At 47.5% G+C, this 22626-nt stretch overlaps 2 protein-coding genes across 6 annotated transcripts in view; one reads left to right on the top strand and one right to left on the bottom strand.

Moving 5' to 3' along the window:
- The first annotated feature begins 406 nt into the window (after positions 1-406).
- KAT8 (lysine acetyltransferase 8) lies at positions 407-11590 on the top strand. Its single transcript, XM_060256673.1, has 11 exons — positions 407-796; positions 2155-2229; positions 2969-3144; positions 4065-4118; positions 4223-4387; positions 4753-4842; positions 4946-5086; positions 6140-6233; positions 6812-6962; positions 7673-7827; positions 10319-11590. The coding sequence occupies exons 1-11, from the start codon at positions 511-513 to the stop codon at positions 10381-10383; spliced, it is 1452 nt and encodes a 483-aa protein (XP_060112656.1). The 5' UTR covers positions 407-510; the 3' UTR covers positions 10384-11590.
- Positions 11591-12454: 864 nt separating this feature from the next.
- Positions 12455-22626, bottom strand: part of PRSS8 (serine protease 8) — a 21132-nt gene continuing 10960 nt past the window's right edge. For 2 of the 5 annotated variants that reach the window (XM_060256680.1, XM_060256679.1), the window contains exons 2-6: positions 20556-20582; positions 19086-19251; positions 17993-18264; positions 16720-16886; positions 12455-13350 (exon numbers count right to left, since the gene is read on the bottom strand). In XM_060256680.1, the coding sequence (XP_060112663.1) occupies positions 13066-13350; positions 16720-16886; positions 17993-18264; positions 19086-19251; positions 20556-20582 (917 nt within the window). In that variant the 3' untranslated portion in view covers positions 12455-13065. Of the gene's footprint in view, positions 14646-16719; positions 16887-17992; positions 18265-19085; positions 19252-20555; positions 20583-22626 lie in introns of all 5 variants that reach the window. The other 3 variants (XM_060256678.1, XM_060256675.1, XM_060256676.1) reach the window with 2 other exon arrangements.

The raw sequence follows: 22626 nt of genomic DNA, 5'->3' as shown, positions 1-22626 counted from the left end.
GATTTCTGCAGTTGCCTTACAAATAACGGTGGGTCATAACATTCTGGAGGGAAACAAACACAGAATCCAGCATGACGGGGTCTTAAGAGGTGGATATGGAAAAATTGATCTTTTTTCATCTTCCATTTTTAAATTTTTAAAACAACCACTTGATGAACCTTGTTGTGACATTTGGACTGGCCTCAATTAAAGGTAGCACACCAAACTGTTTCTTTTTCTGGATTTTGTTCGGTCCAACAACATACGGATGTTTTCAGTTCTGATCAGCCTCCGTCTCCTGGCAACCTCTCAGCACTCTCCAACGCGCCGTTGCTGTCGCCAGCCTCCCTGTCATGTGACCCGCGAGTCGGTGACGTCACTCCCGCGCGCCAGACGCCCCCCCCCCCGCCAAGCCCATCTTGTGCTCCGCCATCTGGAGGTATCACTTCCGGTTGCGGCCTAGACGGTTGGAAACCGTTGTTTGCGGAGGGGTAGCGCGTGTGTGCCGGAGCTGTCGCCGTGGCGGTCGTCATGGCAGCGGCTGCGGGGCCTGGAGGGGGCGACACCACCGTCGCCGCCGGGAACGACGGCGGTGGCGGGGCGGAAGGGGAAAGGGGGAGCCCCCGCCCCCCCGGCTCGGACCCACGACGCCTGGGGCCGGGGGGGCGTGAAGAAGAGGAGGCGGCGTCGGGGCCAGGCAGCGCGGGGGTCCCGGCCGGCCAGAGCCACGCGCCCTCGTCGCCGCACCACCGAGAGGCCGAAGTCACCGTGGAGATCGGCGAGACTTACCTGTGTCGGCGCGGGGACGGGACCTGGCGTAAGCGCGTCTCCATGGCAATGTGCCCTCACCCTGTGTGACCCCTCCTCTCCCACTAGAATGCTATAGCAACGGGGCATCCCACGGACCAGGCCTCGTCGCCTTGACGACGGCGGTCCCGCCCCCACGCCGGATACTAATTCGTTTTAGGCTTTTATCCGAATGTGGCGGTTGGAGGTGGCCCAGGGATAGTAGCCCCCAGCGGACGTGTATGGGGCTTTCTCATTGCATCCATACGTCCCTGCTGTCTTGTGGCCCCAGAAAGAGAGCCAGTTTGGTGTAGTGGTTAAGTGTGTGGACTCGTATGTGGGAGAAACGGGTTTGATTCCCCACTCCTCCACTTGCACCTGCTAGCATGGCCTTGAGTCAGCCATAGCTCTCGCAAGAGTTGTCCTTGAAAGGGAAGCTGCTGGGAGAGCCCTCTCAGCCCCACCCACCTCACAGGGTGTCTGTTGTGGGGGAGGAAGGTAAAGAAGATTGTGAGCTGCTCTGAGTTTCAGAGTATAGGACGGGATATAAATCCAATATCATCTTCTTGCTCTGTAGCGTAAGACCTGGGGGCTTTCTGTGGTTTCCCACGTTTGTGCCTAAAATATTCATAGTAAGAACCACCATGGTGCAGTTATTATGTTAGACTCCCTTCTTGGAGGCCAGGTTCGAATTTCTACTCTGCTGTGCAAGCTTGCTGGGTGACCTTGGGCCAGTCACAACTCTCAACCTAACCTGCCTCAGGGTTGTTATGAGTTAAAAATGGAGGAGGGGAGATTAGTGGAAGCCACCTTGGGTTTCCTTTGGAGAGAAAAGCATAGTAAAAATGTCTCAAAGAATACCTCATATAGGAACTGTCAAAATAAGTTTTTTAAAAAACTCAACACTTAGGTTTTGTCCTTTAGGAGCAACGCCTCTTAAAATACTCTGAACATTAGATTGCTACATTTGTTTTAACATCTTATGACAGCTAGTGTTGTGACAGAACATCAATAATGAGCATTTATACTACTCATGTAGTGTTCAGAGCACTTTCCATACATTGTTTACAAGTAGTCGGTACAAGTAGGCCACTGTTGTTGGAGATGGGGGGCCAAGACTGATAGAACACACAACTTAGTGAAGGCTCCTTGTGAGCTTTATAGCCAAGATGAGATGCCTTTCTGGGTTGTGGCTCATTCTCATAGTTGGCAAACAATCCACCTTACAAAATTTGCACAGATGCTCCCTTGCTGCCAAGTTCTTCCCATCCCTACAGCTTGGCCATGATGCTTCAAGATGATCACAGTGATAATTTCTTTGTGCTTTCAGTCAGATGGTTCTTAGGTATCTCTTTAACCAAACTTTCCTTAACATGAACTCATTTGCAGATTCTGCTGAAGTGATTCAGTCTCGGATCAACGAACAAGAAGCCAGAGAGGAATTTTATGTGCACTATGTTGGCTGTGAGTGCCTTTTGTTTTTTATTGGCTGCAAAAAAGTTATGAGGTGTCCATCTAGTGAGAGTGGAGTAATTACTTCTTAATCAAACCCTTCTACATGTTTAACTGAATGTTTCAAATGTTACCACCTATACAGAAAGCTGTGCTTTTGTTCCTGATAGCTTAAATAAGTTTTGCTGTGCCACAAAGTTGTTTGTGGAGCAAGATTTCAGAGAGTGCTGGAGACACAGATTCTTTTATATGTTTCTCAAGGATTTCTTAAATCTGACCCAACCCAAAGAAGGAACTAGAGAGTTAAATAATGGAGAAACCTAATAATGTTGTCTAGCATAGGGAAGTTAAGACTCCTGGGAGAATGAGTAAGGATTAGGGGAAAGTCAGGACTCCTGGTTTCCTCCAGAAGCTCCAGGTGGGCAGTACAATCTTTTGGAAGAGCAGCTCTCTTTGGTTGAACTCTACTGCTGCCGTTAACTGACTGTAGTGTGTTAGCAGTTGTGGTTCCTGAAGATGGTCTCTAGGTCTGGACAAATGCTTGAGGGCTGCTAGACATGATAGCCTATGGAGTCTTGTTGCTATCCTAAGGAGAGGAAGTGGTCTTCATTGCAGAGGAATCTGCGATGGGAGTGAAATCCCCTCATTTTAAATTCTAGCTAAATAGCTTTTTGAGTTAGAGCATGGAATTCTTTCTGCTGCTAATAAGGATGGAGGGCATCCCTGCTAATCCATTCTCTGATCACTGCAGTCAACCGGCGTCTGGATGAGTGGGTTGACAAGAACCGTTTGGCTCTCACAAAAACCGTCAAAGATGCGGTGCAGAAGAACACTGACCAGTACATGAATGAGCTGTCTGAACAGCCAGAGCGCAAGATCACCCGCAACCAGAAGCGAAAACATGATGAGATCAACCATGTACAGAAGGTGCTGGCTGTGAAGCATTGTTGGGGAGGCTGGCTTGTGTTGTGTTACAGGATGTCAGTTCCAGGACTGGAAAAGTCATGGGTGCCAGGTAGCCACTTCTGGAGCTACAAGATATTGTGAGCCTTCTGACCACACGCACCTCTAGTACTGCTTCCCACAGTGTGGTTGGTTAGAAGAAGTTTAAGGAGGGTGGGTCAGGTGGTGGCTATGGAAGTGGGTGAATGGGTAAGGAGGTTCCTTCTTGCCTATCAGCTGCCTGAGCTGCACTCCCTGACGTTTCCTATAAGCTTCCAATTAGCAAGATAGAGGCAACAATGCTGGTGGAATTGAGTGAGAAGGATCCCCCTCACGCCTGCCCCCTCCCCAATACCTCCAGCACTGCTCTCTGCTGTCTTGCTGGTCAGAAGCTGAAAGGCAAGTTTATAGAGGGTGGCTTTGCGGTGAGTGAGAAGGCTCCTTCTCAGCCTCTTGCTGCGTGAATTGCCCTCCCTCAAGTTTTCCATCAGTGTCTTAATTGGGAAGACGGCAGAGAGTAGAGGTGGGGTTTGGGAGGAGGAGGAAGATTCTTCTCACCCAGCTCCAGTGTTGCTGTTCACTGTCATTCACCATCCCCTCCTCCACTGCAGCAGTAGTGTGAGGTTTTTAAACCCTTCCTCCCTCTTTTGCGGGTGTTAAGATTTTTCTGCCAATCTGGGGAGGGGGGTCCCCTCAGGTTTGGAGTAAAATCTCTGTTCTGTCAATGTGGGCCCAATCAGTGGATATAAGTATTTGCAGAAGGGGCCATGCTTGCCTACGACAATATGATTGCTAACCCCAGCATGGCACTACTGATGTAGTGAAGCTATCCTTTAGGAAGGAGCTGCCAAAGGGAAACAGCTGCCTTTGTTGCCGTCTACCATGTTCTTTCTCTTCCCTTGCAGACTTATGCTGAGATGGATCCCACCACAGCAGCTTTGGAGAAGGAGCACGAAGCAGTGAGTGTTGATGAGCGCTTTGTCTGGTTTGTTGCCTGAACGGGGCTGGAAAAGGCGTGACTGTGTCCTTGGATGCCTAGCTCTCTCTGTTGCTTTCCCTCTAGATCACCAAGGTGAAATACGTGGACAAGATCCATATCGGGAACTATGAAATTGACGCTTGGTATTTCTCACCTTTCCCAGAGGATTACGGGAAGCAACCCAAGCTGTGGATCTGCGAGTACTGCCTCAAGTACATGAAGTTTGAGAAGACCTACCGCTATCACCTTGTACGCAAGGGGGAAGAGCAGTTTTCAGGGGCACCAAATGGTTGAGTAGGGGAGCAGGTGGGATGGAAAGATGTCAGAAAAGCTTTAGACAAGGGACTGTGCGAGGCTGTTGCATATCAGCAGATCAGTCTAGTTTTTCTCTTGATGGGATAGAAGAGATCAAGAACTATGTACCTTCAGTGTCTGTAATTATAATTATTTTCTGTATGGGCCACCAGGAAAAATTAAATTAACCACAGTGATTTCAAGCAAGAGAAGTGTGGGGTATTAGCCTCACCAAATGCTATACAATCCAGAAACAAAGAACTCCGCAAATGGAACTGTACTCAGAATGCTTCTGGTAATCCTTTTCTCTTCTATCAAAGGGCCAGTGCCAATGGAGGCAACCACCAGGCAAGGAGATCTACCGCAAGAACAACATTTCTGTGTATGAGGTGGATGGCAAAGATCACAAGGTGGGGGTCCTTTGCAGCTCCCTTGCTGAATGTAGGGGCATGTCTTCTTGCATCCTGTTTTGCCAGGAGGTCCACCTGATTGGCATTTCTGTCTCTCCCTCAGATTTACTGCCAGAATCTGTGTCTCCTGGCCAAGCTCTTCTTGGATCACAAGACCCTCTATTTTGATGTGGAGCCCTTTGTTTTCTACATTCTTACTGAGGTCGATCGGCAGGGGGCCCATATCGTTGGCTACTTCTCCAAGGTGCTGGTCTGATTCTTGATGTGGTAGGTGGGTTGGGAGGGCCAGAATGCTAGCCATTCTTGAGAAGCGCAGGATCCTGGCTGTGTGTATGGTCTACTTTTTTAGAAAAAAACGCTTGAGTTCTGCACCATGAAAAGCTGGATCTCATGATTCTTGTGATTACACAAATTAAGAAAATGTGCATCTTTTCCCACAAGTTAACATCTGAGAAAAAAGATAAATTTCTCTTCAGGCGATGAGGATGGAAAGTATCACCTGCTAAAAAAGGGTTAGCATCCATGGGGTTTCTGAAAATGTCAGTATGTAATTCAGTACCTTTCTTTTTAATCGAAGCATCCAAAAAGTTAATCCTAGGCCTGTCATATAACATGTCAGATTTAATACTATGATGCATAGTGTTAATATACTTTCCAAACTGGATAAGGAGCTTCTTTCCAAATGTTGAAAATATCAGCCAGAACCTTTTTATATAGGATGATGCTGTCCTTATAGATATTATTCCTCTGGAGGATGAAAGTGTTTTCTAATCTGTCCATGATTATTATGTTTGCTAATTCTGGGTCAGTTTTACACCCCATGGCTGTACTTGAGATTTGCCAAAATAATTATCCTTGAAACTGGAAAAAAAATTCTTCATCAGACATAACTCAGCCAAGAGGCATAAAAAAAGACTTTGGGGGGAGGGGGCTCGAAAAGCATTTGCTCTTACCCAAAACATCCTGCAAGAGGCCCAGAGCCTCCCTCATTTTGTGGAATGTTCATATATAAAGAAACAACATCCATAGTGACAAAGATAGCTTCCTGCAGTACATGAAAATTGCTGTTCAGAACTCTAAAGCCCCCAACCACTTCCTGCTCCTAAATCTCAACTTCTGAGATTTTACCAGATATTGCCTGCTTGCTTGTGGAACATATCTCTGAAGCTGCAAAGACTAGAAACTTGTCTCTATTTAAAAAACAAAACTGGTTTTCTGTGTACTGGTTGCTAGGCCTAGTGATGGATTCCTCGCTCCCTCATATGATGCCTGTTCACTTTTTTATTTTCTCTTCTAGGAGAAGGAGTCCCCAGATGGTAACAATGTGGCCTGCATCCTCACCTTGCCTCCATACCAGAGGAGAGGTTATGGGAAGTTCCTTATTGCTTTCAGTAAGTTTGTTTCCCTCTCAAGTGACCTGTCCCAGTCACTAAGAACCCTGTGAACCAGTTTGGCAGCCACTTAATGTCTTCCTATTGGCTTAGTGGAAGAGCATCTTCTCCTTCTCCCCACCTCCCCCAAACTAAAGAAGAATGAAAATGGCTTGTGCCCCACCTACCCTTTGATTTAACCTGATATAATTTTCTTGCCCTTTGGTTCTGCTTTATATCCATCGGTATCATTTACAATCACTACTTTATCCGTAAATGTACACAAAATGTCAACAGAAAACCTGTCTTTTAAAGCACTTTTTGAGGGACAAAAGACTTTAGAGGCAATTAATCTGAGTGGTGGTCTTCAGTACATGCACCAAGAACTCCTTGGTGAAGACTGGGAGAGGAGGTATTTGTGAGTTTCCTGCATTGTGCAGGGGGGTGGACTAGATGACCCTGGAGGTTTCTTCCAATTCTATGACTCCCCTCTGACCCTTGTCCTGGAACAACCCCACAATCTCATACCCAGGAAGATGTCTGTGTTCTGAGCTATGGCGCCCTTCTTTGGATTTGACTTTAAACCTCTTGCTCCCTAGGCTATGAGCTCTCCAAGCTGGAAAGCACCGTGGGTTCCCCAGAGAAGCCTCTCTCAGACCTAGGCAAGCTGAGCTATCGGAGCTATTGGTCATGGGTGCTGCTGGAGATCCTCAGGGATTTCCGGGGCACTCTTTCCATCAAAGATCTCAGGTGAGGAAACAGTGGGTTCCTTTATAGCTCCCTAAAGTATGACATTCTCTGTGGTGGTGGAAAGTACCATCAAGTCACAGCCAATTTGTGACAACCCCTCATGGAATTTTCAAGGTAAGAGATGAACAGAGGTGTTTTGCCATTGCCCGCATCTACATAGCAGCCCTGGACTTCCCTGATGGTCTTTCATCCAAGAATTGCCAGGGCTGAGCCTTGTTAGAAGACGAAGATGAAGAAGATATTGAATTTATATCCCGCCCTCCACTCTGAAGAGTCTCAGAACGGCTCACAATCTCCTTTACCTTCCTCCCCCACAACAGACACCCTGTGAGGTGGGTGGGGCTGGAGAGGGCTCTCACAGCAGCTGCCCTTTCAAGGACAACCTCTGCCAGAGCTATGGCTGACCCAAGGCCATGCTAGCAGGTGCAAGTGGAGGAGTGGGGAATCAAACCTGGTTCTCCCAGATAAGAGTCTGCAGACTTAACCACTCTCCAGTTTGTTAGCTGCTGAGATCTGACAAGATTGGGCTTGCCTGGGCCAGGCAAGATTCTCTCGTTACACATTAATGGTGATGCAAAAATGAGGATGAGCAGTTGTGAGAGGGCCCCTGGGCCTTGCAGTAGCCTATCCAGCTAAGCTCTACGTTCTCTTGAGGCTAGTTTGTCATAGCTCATTTTGATGCCGTCTTGCATGCTTCTCTTCCGGCACAGCCAGATGACGAGCATCACACAAAATGACATCATCAGTACGCTGCAGTCGCTGAATATGGTCAAGTACTGGAAAGGGCAGCATGTTATCTGTGTCACCCCCAAGCTGGTTGAAGAGCACCTCAAAAGCGCCCAATATAAGAAGCCTCCCATCACAGGTACTGGGGGAAAGGGGAGTATTTTCAGGGTGGGGGGAGTTGCGATCCTGTTGGAAGCAGTAAGTGTACCTTGACTTGGGTAGCAGATTACTTTTGACAAGAAGTCAGCAGTCAAAAAATTGGCTGTTTGATATGAGTGTCTGCAATTCAGCTCCCCCCCCTCCCCGCTCCCTTTGGGTTGTTTTGTCACAAGGCTACAGAGAGGATAAGCCATAGTAATGATCCTCTGCTCAGTCACCATCAGATTAATTTAAACAATGTAGATAAGCAAATTAGCTTATCTGCATTTGGAGAGATGCCCAGGCTTCACAACAATTTGGCTGCTCCTTTTTATCTTTCTGGCAAACAAAACAAAGGTTAGAGCCTAATTTTTGGAGCCTTAGAGTTCTTAGAAATCTCCTCAGCCTCTTGTTTCTGCCCAAGCCACAATAGTTGGAATTCCCTTGTTAAGGCCTGCATTGACAGTCCAGCAATTGTGTGGCCTCTTTGTCCTATGGCCAACAGTCCTCGGTCCTTATTTGCCCATTTCCTTCTTGCCAAGTTAACCCCCATCCTGCATTCTCTGTTTCTGCCTTTGTTCAGTTCTACCACCCATCGTTTCTTCATCCTCTTCCTCCTTACTTTTGCCAGGCTTCATTTAGCCACCCTGTGTTTGACCAGGCTCCCTAGAACTTCCTCCTCTGCCCCACTTTAGTGCTGTGATGTTTTGTCTGAGTCTACTCCCCTCTCTACTCAGCTCAATTCTCTGCCCCCCATCCCTTTATTTTAAGCTTAATTTTTAATCTTTGTTTTTGGTTCCTCTGTCAACTTTGGTCTCCCTTTCAGGCTCTGTCTTGGGTCCTTTCCAGTTCTTCTCTTGCCCCAATGTGACATTTTAACCCCAGCCAATATGACAACATTTTCATTCCTTAGAGAAATTAGACTACAAATTGTTTGTTTATCTGAGCTACCAAATGTTCCAAGCCACAACACCTGCTCAGCCAGTCAGTTGTCAAGCTTTCATGGCTGCAAGCACAATACTGTAGAGATAAGGAAGTGCTGTGGGATGGAATTTCATCTGCGGAAGTTAGTGCAAGTCCTGACACCCAGAGTAAATTTCTTTTAGACCTCAGGATAACAGAGAAAAGCTTAGAAGTCTGTGATCATCATCTGCAAAGGGCTGATGATGTGGATGGTTGCTGCATATGTGCAGGTGGCAGACAGCATTTCCAGCCTTAGCTCTTTCAGTTGATGCTGTACATGTTTACTGTAACCAACCTCAGCTGTACTTGTCATTGCAGTTCTTACACCCTTCTGCCACTATAGTCTTTATCACCAAATGCTTTATTCAGCTTTATATCTAATGAACAAGAGCTGGTCATCATGTAGATAAAGATGGAAAAGCCAGCCACATCTGAAGTTTAAGATTCTGTGAATCCTCAGGTTTGCAGAAAAATCTAATTTATGTAAAAAAAGGAGTGGGGTAGGGTAACTGTAAGAGAGCCAGTTTGGTGTAGTGGTTAAGTGCATGGGCTTTTATCTGGGAGAACCGTGTTTGATTCCCTACTCCTCCACTTGCAGCTGCTGGAATAGCCTTGGGTCAGCCATAGTTCTCATAGGAGTTGTCCTTGAAAGGGCAGCTTTTGGGAGTACTCTCTCAACTCCACCTACCTCACAGGGTGTCTGCTGTTTGGGGGGTGAGGTAAAGGAGATTGTGACCGCTCTGAGCAGGGTGATCTTTCTCTCCTCTCTCTCTCAAAATCAGTAGTGCAAAGGGAAATCTTAGTTTGCATTGTTAATTATGAACACAAAATTTAGTTTTGTTCCTCCTCCTCTCTTGCCTGTACTGAGCTCTGCACATAAACCTGCTCCCATGCCCAAGCCCCACTAAACACAAACACAGAACTGTTTGGTGAGAGACCAAAGAGTCAAAGCCTCTTGGGGCGGTTTCCAGTTTCGACCTGTGCTGTGAAAGAGGCATTGTGTCCGGGTCCCCCCTCCCCCCAGCGGCCTGTGTGTCTGCTCCACTTATATAAGAGGAGGCATAGAGAGTTTGCCAGTTTCCTACTGCTAAGCGTCTCCTTAAAGAAGCATCTCTGGCAGGAACTGAAATAAAACCACTGGGAGGGTGAAGTGTGGCAGTGCAAAAGTGCCATCCACAAAAGCATGCAGTAGTTATCACTCACTTCTCTTTTAAAATGCTGCAAGTGCCTTTAGGGTGCTTATAACGAGAAGTGAAGCTCTGACAGGAACTTGCCTGGACAGACAGGGTTAAATGCTCCTTGCTTGTGGCAGCTCACATAGTTCCACTGAAACTGACCTAGAGGTTCCTGCCCTCAGAGCATTCTCCCAGCCGCCTCCTGACTGTGATGGCCTTTTGAAGAAACTTTTTCCGAGGTGCTTCCCTCTCCCAAGATAGGGCTGCCAGCCCTGCCTCTTGTTGGAACTGGGGGCGACTTTGCCTGTCTCCCTCCCCTCGCCCCTTTTGACATTGTCCTCTTTTCTTTCACAGTGGATTCCCTCTGCCTGAGGTGGGCACCTCCCAAACACAAACAAGCCAAGATTTCCAAGAAGTGAGGGAGCCAGGGACAAGAAGAATGGAAGAAGCTCCCCCTCAGTTCACATCCACCTTTCATTTTAAGAGATGGTCGAAGGCCAGACATTTTGTGTTGGACTTGCATTGATTGGATGTGCTTTGAGCCGATGGGTTGGAGGAAATGGGGGAGGGGGAAAGAGTCCCCCACTGTTGCAGCATCTCAAGTACTGTTGTTCATTGGCTCTTTCGAGGCCCCTTCAGCTTGTAAGTCCTGTTCTCATCTTCCCACAGAATGTTATGGTTGGGAGTCACCCTTTTAGGCCTGAAAGCACAGCCAGTTTCCGAGCTGCTCCAGCACAAGCCTTTTGGGCTGCCTCTGCGTACCTTAGCAGGCAGGTTAAAGAGGGGGAAAGCTTAAGTGGGAAGGATGCTGGGGAAGCCATTTGCAGAAAATGGGTGGGTGGCAGCAGCAGTATTTAAGGGGCTTTTAGGACCCTGCTGGTGGAAGAACAGTTTTCCCCAACCCATCAGTTTTGAGAGTTGAAATGGTTGGTGGTTTTTCTGCTCTGTGCATGTCAAACTGTCATCCTTCCCCCCTCCCTTTCTAGCAGATGGATGCTAAAGGGCAGAAACTCTTAAAATTCTGGCTCCCTGGGCCTTCCCTGTGTCATCTGTCTATGGTCTGTTTGGAAAAAGAGGATGGGGCCAGTTACCACTGACAGTTTCTTGCTCTTAAAGTGAAGCCAGAAGAGACTGCAGCTCCCCTCCTCTTCAGTAGCTGCCAAAACTGCATTTAAGGCAGTGTCAGGAATAGTGGGTTTCTAAGCGAGATGTGAGTTGCCCTGCCCTTTGCGTCTCCCCTTTGAACAAAAGAGATCTTATATCAAGAAAGGGAAGTTTAGGAAGTGCTTCAAGCTTTTTCTTTCGAACCGCTTTAGATGTAATGTGTGATGGTTCTCTTTCTGCCCCACCCCCCAGTTCCAGTGGTGAAATCTGACTTTATTGGTGCTCAGTGAGAGAGGAGAGTCTAGCAAGTCCCTTGGCCCCTGTCAGAAGGGGGAGGGGCTGCCTCTTATCTTCCTGCAGCCACCTCCTTGCATACCTGGTACCTGCTGGCAGGGCTGAGGCCTGCACAAGATACACTAGCCACATGGTAGTCTGGCTATAGCTAGTAGGCTCATGCTCCATGTACACAATGTGTTTTCTGTTATCTTGAGAATTATTTTAATTAAAAAAAGAAGTATGATATAGGGGTTTGGTGTGTGTGCTGAACAGCATCTTTACTACTGCTAGCGTAGTAAAGAACCTTGCATGGGGGAGATGGCCAGAAATGGGAAACTGGTAGTGGATGGAGGTGGGGCTCAGAAAAGGAATGGTGGAAGACCGAGTTTCGGCAGGCAGGGCTCAGATGTTTTGTTATCTTCAGCACATGTACTAAAGGTTAGCCAACATTCCACTTCACTGCCTGTTCTGCTAAGATCAGGAGGACGCAAACGTAAGTTCCTGTTTGTAGAAGAGAATGTACTTCTACTACCTTCCCTCCCAAGCCACCACTGCTTTTCACCACATGTACCTCCCCCTTTTCTGTTCACTATTCCAGAAAGCAAAAATAGAGACAGTGGAGAAGTAGCCTCACTCACTGAAGATCTCGGGGGTAGGAATGTAATTCCAGCTGGGCAGCTTCTTCAACAGATTCATGCAGAAAAAGTCTAACAGCAGCTGCTAGTCAGGTGACTAAATAGAACCTCCATATTCAGAGGCAGCAGCCTTTCTATGCCTTATTGTTGGCTCTCCACAGTAACTGGTTGGCCACTCTGAGAGACAGGATGCTGGACTGGATAAACTATTGGTCTGATCCAGCAGGGCTGTCATGTTCCTGACAGTACCAGGTGAAAGTTAAGCTCCTGTGCAGCTTCCAGAGAGATCAGTGCCTGCTGTTTTACCCAAGCAGCCTGACCCAGAATGGCCTTTCCTTGTTCTGTTTCGCTTCCATTTTTTGCCACTACACTCCAGTAAATGTATGTGCATTTGTTTCTTCCTCATAAATTCAGCCATGCCATCTAACACAGCAGGAGGAGGGCACCTGGGTTGTCTTTAAGTAACACAGCCTTCTTGACGCCACAACTACCATTAAGTTTATTAAAAACCTTCATTGCAAGAGTATCTTCAAAAGCTCTCTTTCCCATTTGATCAAGAAAGAGATGCTCATATACCTGGATTTAGTTCAAGCGATAAAAATGTGCAAATACAAAGATTGCTTAAGTTCCCAGGGAAGGCAAGCTGCAGGTTTTCACAGAACAGTGAACCGCCCCCTTTTAGTCCATATGGGTAGAAGCTCTGTCCATAGATATCTTGCCAGCCTGCGTGTGCTGAGAGATCCTCATCCAGCCCACTTCACATTTAAGTCCCACTGGATCATAAATAAGGCCTGGAAGACTTCATTCAGAAGGAAGAGGGGTTGGGTGTTGTGCTGATGACATGATTCTCCAGAGTACTGCCACATCCATACATGCATCCCAGAAAGCCTAAACCCCAATGGAGGGATTTATTGGCCCGCACTGAAGCTTAAAATGAAATCAGTGTCCTGCTTCAAACATGCACATCAGTCAGTACAAAAATAAGGCTATTACTGCCACACAAAGAAGGGCCTTGTAACAGTGTGCTTCTCCATCTCCACTTTCAGTCCCTGGGCTGGCAGGAGACGTGGGTAAAATGGCAGTTTCTTAACCATCCACGAAGACATGCAATAAGGCCACGCAAGCTAGCAAAATCCAAGATGATAAGAGCAAAAAGGGTGCTGTCGAACACACTCCCTCCTCAGAGACTGGTTCTTCTTTCGCAGTGGTGGCCACTTCTGGGACATTTTTCTGAATCCAGTCCACATAGGATGAAACTTGAGTGTAGACGCCAGGACGGTTGGGCTGCCCACACGAATCCCCCCAGCTTACTACCCCAGCCAGCAGCCAAGTTTGGTTTACAGGACAAGACAAGGGTCCCCCGGAGTCACCCTGGAAAAGGGCACAGGGAGGGGATGACTTAGATCAACATTAGGCTTGCCCATGAGGTGGGCTGGGAACTGAAGAATAACACAGAGTTCAATGAGGAAGGCCCGGCTCATTCCCTGGAGTGAGGTCAGATAAAGTACAATGTGATGGTGGTAGAAACAGCGTGGACAGTGTTAGACTGAACTAGAAGGAAGCAACAAAAGCCTCTGGGACGGTTTTGTAGGTAGATGAAATCATTTCCACAAAGAGCCATGGCTGGCAGCCACAGGAGGTCTGACCTTGCAGACAGCTTGAAGGGAACTGGCAGAAATGTCAATCACAAGCTATCAAGGTTGAAGGATTTATGTGAGGATCTGGCAGGAGACTGGCATGGGATGCCAAACAGCAAATTCAGAGATAAGGGAAGGGATGAGAACTAGGAACTGGCACAAAGAGGAGAGTGAACTGAATTTCCTAGTTTGGCGGGAGCCTGTTCTCCACTGTGAAGCTGCAGGGGGGCAGCCATTTTGGGCCTACACCATTGCCTCAAGCCACAGTACAGCTTTTTAAAAGCAGCGGGCTGTTAACGAATTAACCGGCTAGAAGCAACTGAAGTGAGATGTGAATCAAGCGGACCTCAGTTTATCCTAGATGGTGGCTAGCTGATGGCACTGGCCCAAGGCAGACATCGGACTGAACCTCACTTCCTGGAGGAAGCTTCTGCTGAGGCACCAGGCCGCCATCTTGTAAAATAAGACCAGAGTCTATTCAACACAATCACCTGCTTTCAGAAGACAGCAAAATTTTGAGATGTGACTGACTGAAATATTGCAACCATCCAATTGAACATGGAGTGGAAGTGGTAGTAAAGAAGGGACCTCTTCCCTATACAATCATTGGGCAGGTGGGTTTACTGACCAGATCTGAAGTGCAATTTACAGGAGGTAGCAGAGGCTCAGGAGGAGGAGAAACAGAAGGGGCAGGGTGGCAGTGCAGGCCCAGGAGGTGGCGCTGTTCCCAGAAGGCGGTTTAGGGGTGATGGGGCGGAACCCGCCTGGCAGAGGCTGAAACTCATCATAACGGCCTGGCTGGCCAGCTGTATCATTGCACATGCCCTCCTCGGACACGGGCTCCATATTGACAGTTGATTGGCTGAACTCCATCTCTGGAATGTTCTCCTTAATCCAGGCAGCATAGTTCGAGGTGCGGGTATAGACACCAGGCCTGTTGGCAGCCCCACATGCATCTCCCCAGCTTACAACCCCGGCCAATAACCAGGAATTGCCTACGCGGCAGGACAGGGGCCCTCCGGAGTCACCCTAGAAAAACGGCAGGAATTAGGAAAAGAAGGTACATGTGGCGAGGGGGCTTGGGGGGGTTGGAAGATGGGGAGGAGGAAGTTTGGGAGGCCAGGAAATGACACTTCACTCTAGAAAGCAGTATTCCCACTAAGCTGAGTTAGTGTGAGCTTGCTCAGTTTTTTAGCCTCCAGCTCACATTTTTTCTTAACTCTGGAAAAACGACCCAGAGCAAACTAATTTATGCAGCAGCTCACAATTTTAATGCCAGTAGCTCACAAAGTAGAGTTTTTGCTCACAAGACTCCACAGCTTACAGGCAGCATTGGTCACATGTAGTGCTCCCTATAAACTGTAGAGTCGTGAGCAAAAATTCTACTTTGTGAGCTACTGGCATTAAAGTTTTGAGCTACGGCATAAATTAGTTTGCTTTGAGTCCAGCCTTCCTGAGCTAAGACAAAAATGTGTGGCCCAGAGGCTTCAAAACTGTGAGGTAGTTCACACTAAGTCAGTTTAGAGGGAACATTGGTCACAAGCATCAGTTAAGGAGTCCAGCATACTGGGATAGTCATCACAAAATCCATCTGGATTAGCGATCTTGTACTTCTCAGTCCAGTAGGGAAATGCGTTAGGGCCATGACTATGGAGTTGCTTAAACATTTAAAAGCCTGCAACCTCACAAGTGGGGCCAACCTCAACTCAAAACCATCGTTAGCCACAATCAGAGGTGAGGGTTTTGCTATCAGGACTTATGTGACCAGCTCAGCCTACACAGCTGGGAACCGTTTAGGCATTTCACAGCAGCACTGTGGTGAAAACTCAGAGAAAATGGCTCCTTGGCCACCGCTGAAATTTAGAACAGACATCATAATCTGAGCAGCAAAGGGATGTTTAGCGCGTGTTTTCTAAAAGAAAAGGGGGATTTGAATCCACAAGTCAACCAGAACAGCTTTCTTTCCCCCACTTCCGTATACATAAACGGATGCTTTGCCAAGACATTTTGGTGGCTGAGAAAAACACCAAAATTCTCCTGTGCGGTGGTGGTGGAGGAAAGCGCTGTCATGTCACAGCCGACTTATGGTGACTCCATAGGGTTTTCAAGGCAAGAGATATTTAGAGGTGGTTTGCTATTGCCTGCCTCCATGCCATGACCCTGGAATTTCTCAGTGATTTCCCATCCAGGTACTGACCAGGGCCACCCTGCTTAGCTTTCAAGATCTGACAAGGATGAGCTAGCCAGGTCAGAGCAAAATCGTCCTAGGTAAAAAGGTAGTCCCCTGTGCAAGCACTGAGTTATCAACCCATGGGATGACGTCCTGTTGCACCCATTGTCTCCACCCCCTCCTTTGAGACTTCCCCCTCCTCGGCTACATTTTGGCACTCTAATGTCTGAACAGTTGGCTATCAAGGCAGCTTCCCCTCTCTGTGCTAAGCGTCTGGCAGGGAATTATGGGAAACACAGGACCTGAAGGAAAACAGGATGACACTTCACAAGGGTCTTTCAGCAGGGGTGGGGGGCTTTAATGGTTCAGCACCCACAACTCTTAAGGAGCTTAAGGAGATTTTCAGAAGTTGTAACTTTAATGTTATTGACGAACCAGCAGAGGAAGTCCCTAAAAGGTAACGTTAGTCCCCTGTGCAAGTACCAGTCGTTTCCAACTCTGGGGTGACGTTGCATCACATTTTCACAGCAGATTTTTAATGGGGTGGTTTGCCATTGCCTTCCCCTATCATCTACACTTCACCACCAGCAAGCTGGGTACTCATTTTACTGACCTCGGAAGGGTGAAAAACTGAGTCAACCTTGAGGCAGGAACCTGAACCCAGCTTCTGCCAGGATCGAACTCCGGTCGTGAGCAGAGCTTGGACTGCAGTACTGCAGCTTACCACCCTGTGCCACGGGGCTCCTCAAAATTGTCCTAATGAGCACTAATTAATATGGGGCATGGATCTACCAGGAAGTTCAAACATAACTGAAATGAACAAGCAGGCCAAGTTTCACAAAAGGTGCCATTCTTTTAATTCACTCCCTCTACTCCTTCCTCCTCCTCCACTTCCTGGACACTCCCACCGACTTCCCCTCCATGCAACCTTACCTGACAGGCGTCCTTCTTGCCTTCGGCATGGCCAGCGCACATCATGTCATTGTGGATGACGTGGGGGTCTTCAGGATCAGGGTTCAAGCTGTATAGGCAGCGACAGGTGTCAATCCCAATAATGGGCACTTCTAGCTGCTGCAGGGTCATGGGCGCAGGGAGGCTGGCTGAACGCAAGAGAACATTCAGGATTAGTGGCTGGGGGCTTGGAAGGAGGGATGCAACACTCATTTAGAACTGCAGACTCCATTCCAAATACAGGCCGCACCACAGATTTATTAGAAGCGGGACTGGGCTGCGGTTAAAGACAGTAGCTTTCTGTGCAAGTGTGAGAAGGAGAAGATATTGGATTTATACCCCGCCCTTCACTCTGAATCTCAGAGTAGCTTACAATCTCCTTTACCTTCCTTCCTCACAACAGACACCCTGTGAGGTAGATGGGGCTGAGAGAGCTTTCCCAGAAGCTGCCCTTTCAAGGACTGCTTTGCGAGAGCTATGGCTGACCCAAGGCCATTCCAGCAGCTGCAAGTGGAGGAGTGGGGAATCAAACCTGGTTCTCACAGATAAGAGTCCGCACACTTAACCACTACACCAAACTGGCTCTCGAAGAGAAAAAGTGCTCTACAAATATTCAAAGGCACCCCCTCCCCATTATAATTTGAAATGTGCTGAAATTGTCAGGATCTGGGACTGAGCCCTGGTGAGTGCAGACTGCCTTGGGGAAATATTTGGCAGTATGAGGCCCCTCTACTAACAGCTAGACCCTCCCATCCCAAACGTGGTTTGTGTCAGGGCTGACAGCATATTCTGAGGCAGGGAAACTTGCAGGGTCCAAAGCTTCTGGTGGGACTCCCTGTCACACATCATTTCACCTGTCCACCTCCCCTGTCACCTGTCCACATGCCTTTCCCAGCTTGCAACCATTTTGCCTCCCATACTCCCAGCTTCCCAGTGGTGATGGGGAAGCTCCTACTAGTAGCACACAAGGGCAGCATTCCTGGTAGCTGCACCAGCCAGTGCTGTTGGGAAAAGGGCACAAATGTGATGCAGGTGGTTGTGAGCACAGGCAGTGGGAGGGCTGGTGAGCAAAGGAAGGATTCACTGCCAGATGGGAATACACAGGTAGGCTGGGTAGAATGGCAGGCAGAAGGGCATTGTCTGCCCAGGGCTCCAAAAACCTGGAACTGGCGCTGGTTTGTGTCCCAGAGCTAGGGCAAGAATTGCTGAGTAAACCTGAAAGATTATGGTCCCCAGATGAAATATCCCTCCTTACTAGATGTGAGCACATTGCCCCAGCCAGTGATGGTGCACTTCATGCCGGCAGGGAAGTTGACGGAAGAGGCGGGAAGGCAGATGGGCCGGATGGTGCGGCTGTAAGTGACCGGTTGCTTGAGCTTCACCAGGGCAATGTCCCCTTTGGACCCTTCATCTGTATAGTCAGGGTGTTTGATAACTTTCTCCACCTGCCTCACTACCATGTCCCCTGTGGGGTTTTTGAGCTGGAAGGCCCCCAGGGTCACGTCATAAATACCAATCGGGTGCACACTGAAAAAAAAGAGAAAACACACTGAGATACATTTCTTAACAAGCAAAAGGGATATGCCACTGAGAAGCTAAGAGACATCCCAGTGGACCAAAACATCTTATCTAGCCCTGGACCAAACCATCCAATCTAGTCCTTCCAGCTGCGACTATCCCTCTCTTGGAAGCACATAAATAGGCCCTTGAGGGCAGTAAGCCTTTCCCCACATCTGGCCCCTAGAAACAGATACTTGATGCAAGCTGGCTCTGGACACAGAGGTTACATTTATGTATCCTAGCTAAGGAAAGACCCAACCCTGCATGACTTTTTCTCAGCACATCTTGGGGTGGTGAATTCTACAAGTTAACAACGTGTTATGTAAAGGTTTCCTTTCCTTGGGCACTCAGTTTTACTGAGATCTGATGCAGACCTTTCCATCAGGGAATCTCTGGGCTGAACCTCCCTCCCATCACAACTCGTGAGTCGATCTTGAATAAGCCCCCCAGCCTCAGCATCCTATCTTTATTGTGGGGATAACACCAATGACCTGCCCTACAGGGCTGTTTGGAATGATTACATGCATGGAGGGCTTTGAGCACTCGGGAGTGCTACACAAAGCTAAGCATGATTATTATGACTTCAAGTTCTAGCGTCACAGAAGACGACGAAGCATTTATTGCTGTATCCCACACTGTCCTTGTGCCTCACCAGACTGACAACTAGTTCTGAAACTTGAACCCACACCAGATATTTAATATATATATCGATGACACTTCCAAAAGGCACCTTCCCTCCCCATTGCTGCCCTCGAACACCTGCAACCTTGGGCTAGGGGGACACTTACCTGGGAAAGCAATGGGCTGCCGTGATCACCCACTCGGGGGTGATGAGGGTGCCTCCGCAGACATGATGCTGACTGTGGATACTAAAGCCCACTTGCCAGGGCCACTGTCCACTCTTGGCATCTGTGCCACCCAAGATCCGCCCTAGGACAGGCACCCCACATAATACTGCAGACAAGAGAGAAACAGTCTATGAAAAGCTTTGTACAGTGGGGAAGAAAAGGTTTCTTACATGATAAGTAATTGGCACGTGCGTGTCAGCACTCTGGGCTCTTCAACTGGTCTTTTTATTGCTTTGTTTTTATAATTCCGTAACCTGCTTTGGTGGTATGGTATGGTATAGACCAATCTTGTCAGCTCTTGAAAGCTAAGCAGGGTTGGTACTTGGATGGGACCAGGGCTTTGTTTGTAGCAGGAACTCCTTTGCATATTAGGCCACACACCCCTGATGAAGCCAATCCTCTAACAGCTTACAGGGCTCTTAGTACAGGGCCTACTGTAAGCTCCAGGAGGATTGGCTGCATCAGGGGTGTGGCCTAATATGCAAAGAAGTTCCTGCTACAAAAAAAGCCCTGGATGGGACACATCACCAAGGAAAGACTTTGCAGAGAAGGGCAATGCCCAGCCTCTGCTTCTCACTTGTCTTGAAAGCGCCATGCTGGGGTCACCATAAGTCAGTTATGACACGACAGCACATATGTACATATAATCTACTTTAAATTTACTTCAGTGAATAAACAAAGATTTAAGATGTGCAGAACTCAGGAGGCAGGCCTTCAGTTCCCTGCACATGACAAGAGAACGGGCATAGGCAAGAGAACCCTTATTTGTGGGCCAGACACCATTTTGCTTGGCACAGAGGGCCAGTTCTCTGTCCAGGACAAGCCCTTTGAGCAGTGGCAGGGCCACGACAAGTCAACAAGACTCTAACAATCTTATTGGCAGAGGATGACCAAAAAGCTACTCTTTCTGTTGAGAATTTTCTATGTTCTGCAATTAAAATACAAGCCAAGATAACATCCCATGCATAATATTATTCAGATTCTAACCTTTCCTTAAGACAACTGATGTTATTGAGGGGCTTTATGTAGTAATTAATTTTATACTGGTGTTATTATCTGCTTTACTCTTGCCTCTGAGCAGCCTATGGGTTGTAATAAAGACTGACTGGCACTAAGAGTCAACTTGCCCGCCTTCCAGAGTGACTGGCAAAATGCAATCCCCAGCTACCCTCCCCCTTGCTTGCCAACACTCCAACTTCTTCAGAAACTGACATTTCAGGCTTTTTGGCACCAAGACTGAAAAAGCTGCCATCTTCTGCTCCAGGATTTCCTTTGGTAACAGGAAATATGGATGGCACTGCTATTGGGAGCCTGAATAATGGCAGCCAAGATGTATAGCAACATTTATCCACGAAGAAACAGGAAAAACATCAAGGGATGTTTTCTGGGTAACATTCAGAGGTTTCTTACCATTCTGAGTGCTGGTCTTTTCTACGACTGTAGGGGATGGAGCCGGCAGGGAAAGAGTAGAAAACAAAAAGAGGGGGGGGGAAAGAACTGTATTAAAAATGTGTTATCAAACATTCTGGTGCAGCAGAACAGGATCACACACCACCCTTTTCATGCAAAAAACCCCCAGCTGCATTTCCATGCAGCAAAAAGGTACCAGGCCTCACTGCATCTCAGTCACGATAAAACCACAGGCAACCTTGACAGTATCCTTCACCACTGACGGGCTGCCCATTCTGTGCTGCAATCCAGCCAGCCTCTTTCCTTCCCCAGAGCTGAATGTTCTCAAGCAGAGAAGACCACGGCAAAGTGCTAATGCACTCAGCTTCCAAAAGACCACCATGTGACAGCAGAACAAAGTTTGAGTCTGGTGGCACCTTTACGACTAACCAAGTTTTATTCAAGATAGGAGCTTTCCTGTGCATGCACATGAGATATTATACCTTGAATAAAACTTCGTTGGTCTTAAAGGTGCCACTGGGCTCAAACTTTATTCAAGTTCATCCTCCTTATTACTGGAGTCCAAGTTCCAGACTTACCTGAATCAGTTCTTTTAGCTCACTTTCCTTCCTTTTCTGGTAACAAAATAACTCTTACCTTAATTTCATATTTACTGTGTATTGCTAGACAGGTCATGGCCACAAAATGGAAAGACAAAGAACCTCCAACAATGGCAAATAAACTCTGGGACTCTTTTGTGTATGGCAAGATCCCAAATAACACCTTAAGGCCAGATCTAGCAACTTATCAGCAGAAATTTCAAGCTCTTTGGTACCCCGTAGTGGAATACCTGACAAATCATGTCATCCCAAAAAATGCTTACTATCGTGATTTGCTTTATTTCTAATGTTTTGACAAGCACCTCTGTATTTATTTAAGCAAACCAGATTTTCCATTCATTCTTATGTATTATTGTTATGAAGATAATCTGATGCATATGGTTGTTTATATGTCTCATTGATACGACTTCTCAGTTTTGCTATCCCTTTTGCTGTAACCACTATTTATTTCAATAAAGTTTGATTGGTTTGTTTAAAAAAAAAGTTGATTTTAGTTATGGTATGGGCTGCAAGTGGTCAATAAGGAAATGTTAACAAATAACTGTGCTAGATCATGCGCCTCAGTGGGGTACAGTACCACAGAGTCCACCCTGCAAAGCATCTATTTCCTCCAGGGGAACTGTAGTCTGGAGATGAACTGCAATCCCAGGAGATCTACATGTCTCACCTGGAGGCTGGCATCCCAAGTTTTTTCCTGTTGGGCAATGATAGACTTTCCCTCCACTTAACTCCCCACCCTCCTCTCAGAGATTCTACAACCTCTCCTTGCCTGATGCTGCTGAGTATCCGCCTACTCCTCCCGTAGGCAGGGATTGGTTGGGATTCCTGAAAAGCAGGTGATCCATCATACACCAACATGCTTCTGCTGTTTTGTTTAGTTAAATTTTGTCTTAAATTTTACACTGTAAAGCACCTTGAATGTACTGGCAGGAAGGCAGTTATATACATGCAGGAAAGAAATCGCAAATGGGGGTCAAAGCAATCTGCTTTTTTCCTGGAATGTGTCAGTTCACGCTGCAGGCAAAGAAGCGCATGTTTCAATGTTCCCACCCACCCCTGCAGAAAAACATTTCCCTCCTCATAGAAAACTGGCACGCAAGAGAAATGACAGGGCCGAATACTTGTCCCACATGCTACTGTTTGGGGTGGGAGAACAACATTCAAACTTTAAACCTGTGCCTGAAGCAAGGCAGTCTCAGGAAGGGGGGAGTTAGCCCATTACCACTTGAGAATCAAGCAAACTGGCCCTTGCCAGCTCTGACCTAGGAAATGCCTGGTGATTTTGTGGGTGGAGTCAGGGGGGCTCAGGAGGGCACAATGCCACAGAATCCACCCTCCAAAGCAGCTGTTTTCTCCAGGGGAACTAATTCTGGTCATCTGGAGATCCACCGTAATCATGGGAAGATCTCCAGGTGCCACCCGGGGGTTGACAACCCTAACCAGATATACTTTCATTGGAGCAAAGGCTCTTT

Source organism: Heteronotia binoei, chromosome 15, assembly GCF_032191835.1.
Source record: "Heteronotia binoei isolate CCM8104 ecotype False Entrance Well chromosome 15, APGP_CSIRO_Hbin_v1, whole genome shotgun sequence".
In the NCBI taxonomy this organism is placed as follows: Eukaryota; Metazoa; Chordata; class Lepidosauria; order Squamata; family Gekkonidae; genus Heteronotia; species Heteronotia binoei.
Note: the sequence above shows the minus strand (reverse complement) of the source record. Positions and strands in the feature narration are given on the sequence as shown.

Bases quoted from the DNA above. Each gene is read 5' to 3' on its own strand.
- KAT8 (XM_060256673.1), top strand. From the start codon at position 511: ATGGCAGCGGCTGCGGGGCCTGGAGGGGGCGACACCACCGTCGCCGCC. The intron at 3,145-4,064 runs GTGCTGGCTGTG...CTTCCCTTGCAG, and splicing joins AGATCAACCATGTACAGAAG to ACTTATGCTGAGATGGATCC. The intron at 4,119-4,222 runs GTGAGTGTTGAT...CTTTCCCTCTAG, and splicing joins TGGAGAAGGAGCACGAAGCA to ATCACCAAGGTGAAATACGT.